Source organism: Eubalaena glacialis, chromosome 9 (genome assembly GCF_028564815.1).
Source record: "Eubalaena glacialis isolate mEubGla1 chromosome 9, mEubGla1.1.hap2.+ XY, whole genome shotgun sequence".
NCBI lineage: Eukaryota > Metazoa > Chordata > Mammalia > Artiodactyla > Balaenidae > Eubalaena > Eubalaena glacialis.
In genome coordinates, this window is record NC_083724.1 from 85615270 (window position 1) to 85627345 (window position 12076).

The 12076-nt window shown below is 35.0% G+C and overlaps 1 protein-coding gene across 1 annotated transcript in view; it reads right to left on the minus strand.

The window, feature by feature from the left end:
• Window positions 1-12076, minus strand: part of AGTPBP1 (ATP/GTP binding carboxypeptidase 1) — a 179502-nt gene that overhangs the window by 62793 nt on the left and 104633 nt on the right. Inside the window, 3 exon segments of the mRNA XM_061199297.1 lie at window positions 2755-2903; window positions 2988-3074; window positions 4173-4256. Coding sequence (XP_061055280.1) covers window positions 2755-2903; window positions 2988-3074; window positions 4173-4256 — 320 coding nt within the window.

The following is a 12076-nucleotide window of genomic DNA, read 5'->3' on the forward strand; positions in this document are numbered from 1 at the left end:
CACAGCCAAAAATAAATAAATTAATTAATTTAAAAAAAAAAACACAGAAAGTCAGAAATTATGAGTAAGCAATAGTGTGATACCTTAAACCAGTTTCTAATCTGTTTTCTTCTAAACTGACCGTTTTCTATAACAATTATAACAGGGCAACAATGTACAACGTCTTCTGAGTGATGTTCCCTATCTTGTTTTTACTAGTGGGTCAGGAATAGAGTTGCAAATGAGTTACACATGTAAACGTCTGACAACTCAATGAATTCATCAACAACAGTTTAAAACTCTTTTGAGAAAGAATTAGTTCAGCTAAAGCTGCTTAACTACAAACGATAGGATTACGTTAGATCCCAATTCACAGAATATACCAAAATAAATCCTGCATGGATGAAGTTAAATATAAACACTAAAATCATACTATCAAATGCACTTCAAAGAAGCTGAACTAATTCAACATTCCCACCAACACTGTAAGGACCCATTTTCCCTAGTCTTCACCAACATAAGTTCATTTCCTTTGAGAAATTCTACTTGGAGGAATTTATGGCAAAGCAATAAGCAGAAACATACACACAAAAAAATAATTAAGGATATCTATTGCAACACAGCTCGTAAATTTGACATGTTGAAAAAGACAAATTCTCGTCAATCTGTTATCATTTAAATAATTATTGTACATTGCTCAATAGAATACTGTACAAACATCAGTAATAATGTTGCTGAAAATATGTAATGGCATGGGGAAATGTTTTTACAATATATTGTGTAGTTTAAAAATATAGATTACAAACGAGTTTTCATATTGTGATCCCAAATCTATAAAAGGGTAAAATTTAATTTTAAAATTATGTGAATGTGAATAAGTTTAAGGATGGCTAACAAAATGCTAAACAGCGGATTTTTTTCTTCTCTTTCCTTCCTAGAGATTCTCCTCTGAAGTGTATTTTCTTTACCAAATTCCCTAATTTGGACAGTGGATCCCATAAGATCCACTGTTCCTAATCAGAAAAAAAAACAAACACACATTTACAGCTGGCAGACAAAGAAATTCCACTTCTGTGAATGTGTAACTAAATTATTATACACACAAATATTTAGCACAATAATGTTTACCTCAGTAGTATTTAAAATAGAAAATAATTAGAAACAACTTAAGTTGTAATAGGTTCACTAAACATTGTAATCATTTCATAATATAAGTCAAATCATAATGCTGTACACTTTAAAGTTATATAGTGCTGTAGGGTCGGTTATATCTCAATAAAACTGGAAGGAAAAAAAAAAGCAAGTCCAACAAAAGAATGTTTGGATAAATGAGTTACAGAACTTCCATAGGATGTCCATTAAACTCTGCTTCAGATGGATATTTAATAACCAGAAAAATACTGACAATATAAATATAATGTTTGGTTAAAATATAGACTATGAAACTGCGTGGGTTGTGAGCATTATTTTTTTTAATAAATACATAACTATATGTATGGAGAAATCACATACTGCATTATTTTAAAAGCTGGAAAGAAACAACAAACATTAAAATAAGTTTCTCGGGCTTCCCTGGTGGCGCAGTGGTTAAGAATCCGCCTGCCAATGCAGGGGACATGGGTTCCAGCCCTGGTCCAGGAAGATGCCACATGCTGCAGAGCAGCTAAGCCTGTGTGTCACAACTACTGAGCCTGCACTCTAGAGCCCACATGCCACAACTACTGAAGCCTGCGCACCTAGAGCCCGTGCTCTGCAACAAGAGAAGCCACCGCAATAAGAAGCCCGTGCACCACAACGAAGAGTAGCCCCTGCTCACCGCAACAAGACCCAACACAGCCATAAATGTATAAATAAATAAAATAAATTTATAAAAAATAAACAAATAAAATAAGTTTCTCTGGATGATGTACTGTTGATGGTTTTAATTTTCTTCTTAACAACACTGTGTTTTCCAAATTCTCCACAAAGTGGGTTTGGAAAGGATGATATACATACAAAAATACCCAAAGGGCAGGGGAAACTTAAAAACTAAAGCAGCCATCTGTCTCATTGTTTTGATTTAGTTTTACAGAATTTTATTCATTTTAAATTTAAAATGACACTAAAGGAAGAAATTATTTATCACACAGAAGTATAGTTTTTTTTTTAATAGAGAAGCATCGCTCCAAAATGTGTGCTTTTTAGTGTAAAAATCAAAATATTTTAATGAAGCTTAAAGTAGTAAGTACTATTTTATAAAAGTGAATAAATAAATATAGTTAGTAAATAATGCCATCTACCTATATAGCACTAGTATTTGAAACCCTGACTTTGGTATTCCAGTACAGCTATGTAAGATGTAACCATGAGAGGAAATCTGGTGAAGAGAACGTGGAACCTTTCTGCAACTTCTACAGTACTTTAACTTTTTATGAATCTATTCAAAATAAACAGTTAAAAAGAGACTGCTTTATGTAATTCTCTTCTGGATGAACAGACTTTATTAAAAACTTGATTTTAAGCAGCATAAATAAATCTTTATAGTTGTATTCAATTTGGATGAAATCAACCTCACTTATTACATTTTAAAGGGCTTGCTTTTATAAGGGTAACTCTTTTCATCAACAAAGCAAAGCTTAGTTTATGCCAAATCTTGCATAAATATCTGAATTTTGAAAACTAGAAAAAAAAAAGAACACTGAAACTTTTAAAAAACATTAGTAATTTTTTTAAAACTTCTATCCTACAGTTACAATGCCTGCATGCCCTCTAAATTGGGAAAGAAAGTTGTCTTACCATAATTAAATTGACTGTTGGACTTTTCACAGTTAATGATGTTGAACCTATAAGCAATGCTTGGTCGCATTCCACTGACTTCAAAGTAAAACCACTGATGATAATGATTACTATTTATATCTGAGTTCAGAATAAGGTCATATTCATTTCTGAAACAGAAAATAAACAAATTTGATGAAAATTAGGAAAATAATCTGTGCACATACAAAATGGGAAAATTTTTAATGACTTACTTTCTAATTTGAATTACTTTGCGCAGATTCCCAGATTCAAATTTGGAGTTAAACTTCAAAATATCTCCTTCTTCTGGAGTGGTATAACTAAATGAAATTTTAAAGTAAGAATAATAAAATACATTGCATTTAAACAAGTGAGCAAAAAATAAAACTACACTACAAATTACAAATACACCATTATTGCTGCCTCACCCTCCTCATTATTTTTAAACCAAAGAACAAAACCAACACAAGCAAAATACACACTTCGGCTAATATTTATAGACAAAAAAATTATAATTACGAGTAGAGATCTGTTCCCACATTTATAGTCAGTGCTAATCACAAAAATTTTAGAAATAACTAAGAAGTTATGAATAAGGTAGATTTGTTTTTCATTTTTGAGAATATTATTTCAAATTCAGTCATTGGCTCTGACATAACTTTACCCTAACTCTCTAACAGAAATCTTTTTAAAATGTTTTATTTCTTCCAAACGAGACTACTGAAATATGAAACTTCCCCAAAATATTAGAATGTTGAGGGAGAGGGAAAACCCACGTGCAGGTTGATTAAATTTCTTATTTGATAAATAGTAGTCACCTTCATCATTTTTCATTTTCACTTATTTACTTATATTTAAACCATAAAATACAATGGTACCAGTGATAATCCTAAATTGGAAGTGATGTTAAAACATCAAGGATCACAAACAAATGGCTTCAAAGGTCAGGCAAGTAACTTAAAGGACTGAAGCAGATGGTAAGCAGTAAGAGACAAAAGAGAGAAGTGGGGACTGGGGAGAGTTAGGAAGCATATGTTCCTTCTAAAGGGGATGGTAATTTGTTGTCCTAAGGAAATGAAGGCTCAGTATTACAGGACAAGATTGCAGCATTCATGTGCTATCTCCACTCTCTTAAGTGGAGGTAATTTCAGTTTTTAAAAACAAAGCATCAGTTTGTGACCTTTCCCTTATTAAACCCATTAAAAGCCCACCTAAGATCAAATAAAAGCTTGCGATACATTCTATTTAAATAAATAAACATGATTTACATTACCATTACATCTCTGCTAAAAGATGAAAACGTAGTGAGGGTTAACTAGGTGGAAGTTAACTATATTTTTTTGTCTTTTAAAAGAACACTGAAATTTTACAGTAGGAATAAAACCAATAAAAGTAAAACAAACAAAAAGCATACTTACTTTGGGTTATCTAAGTCATATACCACTCGATCTATTATATCACTCTGATGTATTAGCCTCTCAATATCTTGGGCAATTTTTGTCCTGAAATCATAAAAAAAGAAGTTTGACCAAAATTCATTATTATCTCCCAAGTAGGTTTTGGATAAAAAAGTATAAAATGATAAAAAAATTTCTTAAAATAAAAATGATCACTCCTCTACATATTTTGTGTACAAAAAAAAATCGATTCATAACAAGACAAAACCCAGTATTTTAAAAGTCTGAATTACAGAAAATAACTAGCTACAAGGCCAATAGTTTTCGAAAGAAAAAATCTTGAATGTCTATTATGCTTTTCTACATAGAAATTCTTAATCTAGCAATTACACAGTTAAGCATAATTTATTTTTAATTTTTATTTTACAAAAAATAACTCATCACTCACAAAGCAGTATATCAAGAAAAAAACCCAGTATCAAAGGATTATGATATAAATCCTTGATTTAAAGTTAATGTCGTAACTTTCAAAAGTCAAATTCTTTCTAAAGAAACAAACTTTTAAAAAGCTATTAATTATAATAATAACAAATCCAAAATTTATATCAACCAGATCTCCAACAATAAAAGAGATGGCACTTATATAAGTACCATACCAAAAAATACAAGTGTTCAAGTATGGTGAATGACTAAATACATCCATTTGTCAAAATAATATATTAAATCTTAAGGTTGATATCTACCACAAATGTGCAAAAAATTAATACTTACAAAAGTTTGGGGCTTTACTTAAGAAAAATGGTATTAAAAGGCTGATATAATAGCTCAGTTCTACAGCAATGTTCTGTAATGTAAAACAAGGTAAAAAAAGCTCGACACCTACAGGGCCAGCAGGTGATGTACCTGAGGAGACCTGTGGAAAACTGGCGAACGCAGGCTCTGTCTAAAAACAACTGAATGTTGCCAGGTAGGAAACAGAGGTTAAGGATGTCATACCAATTTTCCGAGAAACAGCAGAAACTTGGATCTCTATGTGGAATCTCTCAAATGTTAAATGTTGGCATTCAGTTAAAAAACAAAAACAAAAACCTCTGCAAGTGAAGCTAAAATCACGAGCAAGTTGAATATGGCCTACAGGCCACTGGTTTTCAACCTCTGACACTGCATTTTAGGGGCTATAACTCTCCATTTATATTAAATTTAGATTAGACCTAAAACCAATACCTGACGGAAATCTTGCCCTGCCCTCAGACCTCATTAATAAAGAGGACAATTAGCCTTTTATTCATACATTTGTGTTAAGCAGCACAGCTTTCATAAAAGGTATCAATCCTTCGTTACTTTACCTCAGCTGCCTACTAAAATATATGGCTCTCCAGTCAAAACAAAACAATAAATATTTTCTAGGTACCCTTGGGGACTATAACCTCAAACTTAGTGACATTCATCGTCAAAGGCTTGGCTCAGAAGAAAATAATTTGTGTAAGGCAGTCTGAAAAATTTGCAGCCCATTCAGTCTAGTAAATACTCAAAAGTTCACATGATATGTGGCCAACACCAAAACTGTACTTTTGTTAGGTTTCAACCAATACAGAACAACATTATGAGAAACAATTGAGTACACCTCATTGCTATATTTACTCAACCATCAGGATATTATGGGATATGTTGTTCATTACATAAGTGTTCTCTGAGGACCCGTAGAAGATATTCTTCATGAGTATGGTATAACCACATATATATGATCACTATGTATGAATGCCTAACAGGACAGGCTCATGACGTAGACCAGGCTGACTCTTGGCTCTGCCATTTGCTAGCAGTGTAACCTTGGATAAGTTCCTCAAGAATCCTAAGCTTCAGCATAGTCTTCCATAAAACAGGAGAAATAATAGCAATTTCCTCATAGAGCTGTTATACCATTAAATGACATAATTTATAAGCATATACACACTGCATACAAAGTGCTTTTTACTTATTTCTGTGTCTGGCCCGTAAAAACCACCCAATATAAAAGTTTTCTGCTAGTGTTACTGCTACTAATACTTCTATTATCTCCATTCCAGAAGTACCTGAACCATTCTAAACGTGATATAAAGAAATCCAAGGTTTTGGTTTCCTTATTCTGCTTTTGCCACAATTCCTTCACCTACTTTTTTAATTTTAAATTTCTCAACAGGTAATATATTGACCTGGTACAAAAATCAAATATTACATAAAAGTATAAAATGAAGACCCTCACTTTCAACACAACCCACACTGTTCATTTATCCAGTTAACTACTTTTATTACTTTCCTTCCACAAGCACCTTGATTATTTTATTTAATAATACATCTTGTAGCTCTTTCTATTGGTGTACAGAGATCTTTTTGTTTTTTAATCATTGCAAAGTATTCATAGAATGGATATACCATAATTTATTTAACTAGTCTCTGATCGATGGGCATTTGAGTTGCTTCCAATCTCAAAACACTGTTACAATGAAAAACTTTGAACGTAGATGTGCAAATTACATGTGTATATGTACATATATATCATATATATATATCATAAATTTTCAGATGTGGGATTAATGTGTCAAAGGAATTTAATTTTGATAGACTCTGTCAGACTGCCCTCCACAAGAGGTATTATCAATTGAAAATCCCACCATCAATATATGTGAGAGCCTGTTTCTCCACAGCCTCATCAATAGAATATACTGTCAAGCTTCCACAATTTAGCCAATTTTTGATATGTGGGAAATATCTCGGTACATTTTAATTTGCATGGTGGGACGGGGGGAGGGAGGTCCACGAGGGAGGGGATATATATGTACATAGAGCTGATTCACTTCGTTGTACAGCAGAAACTAACATAACATTGTAAAGCAATTATACTCCAGTTTAAAAAAAAAAAAAAAAAAAAAAAGTCTCTTACTTTGAAAAATGCTGAACATATTTCTGAGGTTTAGAGTCACCACGTTTCTTTGCCATTTTTTTCATTTTATTTTGCTGAAAGTATTTTTGTAAAATACCTTAAATGCTTTTTTAAAACAAGGTAACATGAATTATATTTTATAATATCTATTATTATAAAATACAGCTAGGCAATTTTTCTAAAACATACAGAAAAACAATGTGAAGAAAATCAAAATGCTAATTTTATGTAATATGAAAACAAGGAAAATACACCAAAAAATGCTAAGCACACTTTAAATTGAGATGCTTCATTTTAATTTTTGATCCAACTTAAACCAAAAATATGGATTTCAAGTAATCATCATTACGTATTTACAATAATTTTTTTAAATGTCAGTGCATTATCCACATTGAGATATGAATCTTATAATGGATTTTTCCCCTTCCAAATGAGGTGAAGAGATTTTTAATGAAATTTTATTCATTTATTTTACTTTCTTTTAAAAAGATCAGTGATTACATACAAGAAAGATTATCATAAAGTAGAAATGCAAAATGACAAAAAGATATTTTCACTGAATAATTTTAAGGAATCTAATGCTTCCTTTTCTGAAAATGATAAAATAGTAAATCCTCATTAATTCTGACATCAGTCATTTACAATGTTACTGCACTCAGATAGGGATTGAGCTAAAAGTTGACATTTACAAAATGTTTATCATTTGCTCAAAAAATAAGTTTCAGAAGATGAGGCAAATAAGATAAACAAACTAGAATCAATATCCTCAATGTATTTCAAAAAAAAGGAAGCACTTCTGAGTATTTTAGTAATACGTATTACCTGGCCCATATTTGATATTTTATTACAAATACAGAACCATAAAGCCTTCGGACTACCTAGCTACAGGGGTCAGCAAACTTTTCCTATATAGGGTCAGACAGTAAATATTTTAGGCTTTGCAAGGCACATGGTTTCTGTCACTACTATTTAACCTTGCCACTGTGGTGAAAAAACAGCCATAGATAGTACATAAACAAATGGGACTGGCTGTGTTCCAATAAAACTTTATTTATGGACACAAATATGAATTTCGTATAATTTTAATGTGTTACAAAATATTATTTTTCTTTGGATTTTTTTGAGCCATTTAAACATATAAAAACCATTCTTCGCTGGTGGGCTGAACATAAATAGGCAGTAAGCTGTGTTTGACTTGTGGGCCATAGTTTGCTATCCCTCATCTAGATGAATTATCAAACTTTCTTGATCGTGACCTTCAAGAAATACATTAAAAAAATCACAGCCCTACATACACACTCACGCACGCAAGCGCACACACACATACACACACACACAGCTGAAACAAAAAGTTTATAAAACGATACCTGGCTGCACTAGATGTGACACACTGTTATTTTCTCTTTCAATACTGGCTACTAATGGACATCAACCCACAGTTTCAAAAACAGTGATCTGCTTTTAGTTAAGAAAATTGGTATCTGGAGAAATAAAGTTATTTGCTCAAATATACACACACAAAGTCAGTGGGAGAGCCCAGTCTAGAATCCATGCGTTTCGACTTGCTTTTCAGAGTATCCTGACCTGCCAAAACGCCTCACCACGCCACATGGCCTCAGCACTCTCAAGTCAAGTCCAATTGTCCAAGTATTGCCGCTACAGGCATTTGTTCTTGCAGTCTCAAATTAATGTCACCTGAAGGAACAAATAATTCTGAAGTTTTCTACCCGTTATTCAAAAATGATGGGAGAAAAGAAGCTTTGACACATTGCATCTCGCTGCATCGGGATGACACTGCCCACCACAAATTCCACATAAATACTTGACAAATATTTGCAGAGTACATAAAATAAGGAGAAAAAAAGTAACAACCCTCAAATATGAGAGTACTGCTGCCTAGTATGTATTGATAATTCAGAAATATTTTAAGTATATACTTTTTGCATTAGTTATATCTAAAGCAATTAACATTACCGGGGGAAGTCCTACACATCTAAATAAACAGAATCATAATGTTTGGTTTCATTGACATAGAGTTATATTCCTGCCTCACATCAAATATCTGACACCCATGGAAATTTTGACAAATGATATGAAAATGGAAATTATGACAAATAAGACGAAAGGTGTTCTTTGCAACACTCACAGTCACACAAAATATATAATGATGCAGCAAAAGAGACTAGCAAAGGTTAGATTACTTCATAATTTCTGACTTATTTCTGCTGCAACAAATCAGAAGGCAAAAAAATATTTTTATCAAGGTGATGAAAATCAGTGGGGTAAGAAATCTTTGAAACTTCCAGGAGAAATGGATCATCTAACCCTCCAAGGTGTTTTAGGGTCCTATTTTTCTCATTGTAAATTTTCCAGAGTGGATGCAGGAAACCGGGTTGTAAATCATTGGGTTTTCTGTGTTTTCACTTCCTTGAGCTCCATCTCCTTTGCACTTTAACTTGCACCAACACACCCACCTTTAAAACACATATCCCAACTCTGAGTGACCTTTTTATCATTTATCATGCTGTTTAGTTTCAAAATTATATCTTAAAGCTTTGGTTTGAATAACATACAAACTCCGTGGTACATTTCCCTGTGTAGAGAGGCAATAGAAAAAGTCAATTACTTCAGGAAAAAAATCTGAAGGTGGCCTAATATACTCAAGAGGTCGAACTTCTAATCTGTTGATTAGATGCGTAAAGCAATTGCAATGTCTGTGTTTCAGGAATGAGGTGAAAGAATTCACCATAATTATGAAGAAAGAGGGGAGGATTGAGAAGAGCCACAGTAATTCCAGTCTGTATAAACTTCTCCTCTACCAAGAAAGGCATAGTCCTGCGGAGACAGCAAGTAGACTATGGGACTATGGGTGGAATAATCCTCTCTTAAAGACCCAGCCAGGCAATGACAAAGCCCAACACTAGAAAAAGCTGCTCAAAGAGGACAGAGGCCACCAGAGTTGAGGGTGTAGCTCCCCACCTGCAGCACAGACATTTTGAGAACCCACAGAGTAGGTATAACAACTATTCGTGGCCATGATACATTTATTTGCAGTACAGCAACACTTAATTAAAACAAGTTTCTTTACTTATCAATATCAATAAATGTAGCAACTGAAAAGGTGATCTAATGTTAATCAGAGGCTCTGCTTAGCAGGAATTTATGTCTTTTATTAGCACAAATGGGTAAAATACTTAAATGGGAGTCTTGACTGAGAAAAGCTTTCATAACAAAGTCCATGAGGGGAAATAAGAAGGATCCTTGGTAGTTAAATTAAGGCTGAGAATCAGAGACCTATATAATAGTTATAGACCAATTCCACAATCTTCCTTCCTTCTAATCTTACTTCAGATATTATAGGCTAATAAGGAAAATTAAAACTTTCAGACTGAGGCAATTTAATGAGGAAATTTGCTCTCAGCATTTAAAGAACACTTAAAGTTCAGGGAAGTGCCTTCTGTAGTCAAGATGACATCTTTGACTTTCAGGAGATAGAGAGGCTAAGCGGTGATGCTGAAAAGGAGAAAAATCTAGCTGCTGACTGATTCTGACTCATGCCAGGCATGTCAGTTCAGGTCCTTCAAAAAGCAAATGCCAGACACAATCACAATCTCTTGCAGCCAACTGTGCAAGAGATCTATTGGGGAAACAGGTGTGAAAAACAAAGGTGAGAGAGAGCAGTAGTTAGGCGTGAAAGGCCTTCAGGTCTGTCCAAAACGCAGATTTTACCCCTGGGAAGAGAGAGAACACTGAGTAGGAGAGCCTCACACTGCAGTGCAGCTCTGCAAAAGTCTCGACCATGCCAACAAGAAGCCACAGAGCAAAGACTGCCTATGATCAGATCCCCGCATTGCTCAGGAATGGCTCAGCTCTAGTACCACCATCATGGTCAGCCAATGGCTGAAGCAATGCAGAGAGGACATGGTCTCAGCAATAATGCTGCAAGAGATCTCCAAAATACAGTGGCTGAAGGCTGGGGGCAACTACAAGCCTCACAGCAGGTTCTCTCAGGAAGGGAGAGATGAGAAACTCATTGCCATGGCTGCCACAGCCCACCCTTGTGCTGCATGGATCCACTTCTCCACCCATCTTTGGAGAGCAGCTGCTCCACAGTTCCTGTGGGCCTCTACTAAGGAGACACTTAAAAGAAAAACATGAGCAGAACAAACGCTGTCCCCATCCATCACTGCAATTATTCAGGGCTGCAACTCATCTCCATCCTCCGATATCTATCAAAATTCCCCTCTGCCTCAGCTATCACACCTCTGCAGGTCTTGGCAGCTGATGTGATTAAGTGACCCAAACATTCCTTAGGTGTCTGAGACCCTGGCAATCATATCATCCTCATTCCAGGGTGGCCGTGATGCGTCCACTCACACTTAAAGTTAGTGGATCACTTGAGTGCCACCCACAGTCAACCTGCTGCCATTGTGTAGAAGCAATCCTACCTCCTTTAGCTGATCTGGGTCCTGTCTGCTGGTCCTAGACACAAGAGACTAAAGTAAATCATTGGCAACCACAGCTTGCAGTCAAACTGTACCCTTGCTATGTCCCCTGTGGAAAGACTACACCCACTTTGAGACTAGGACTACTAACGCTGCAGAGCTCAGAGGTGCAGGGACACACGCCCGCACAAAGTTCCCTAGCGGGACACTGTGAGCTACAGTATGTAGGACTGTTTCTGTTTCCACCTTCTGCTTCCCAGACCCATTAGTCTTTCTACTGGGGATACAGAACCAAATGGAAGTTTCTAACTTAGTGCCTATACTGCATTCTGAAAGACTGCAGCCCATCCTTGCAGAGTATTTCCTCTGAGTTGGAGCTTCATCTGTGCCTTCTGAAGGCCACTCCAGCACTCCAAGAGGCCCGTCGCCTCTGGATGATGCAGTCTGTGATACAACCAGTGGATGACGAGGCAAAGGTCCACCCTCCCACACCCCCGCCCCACGTCCCAGCAAAGTCAGTCCCTTGTTCTGATGCTATGTTGTATGTGATTCCATACCTA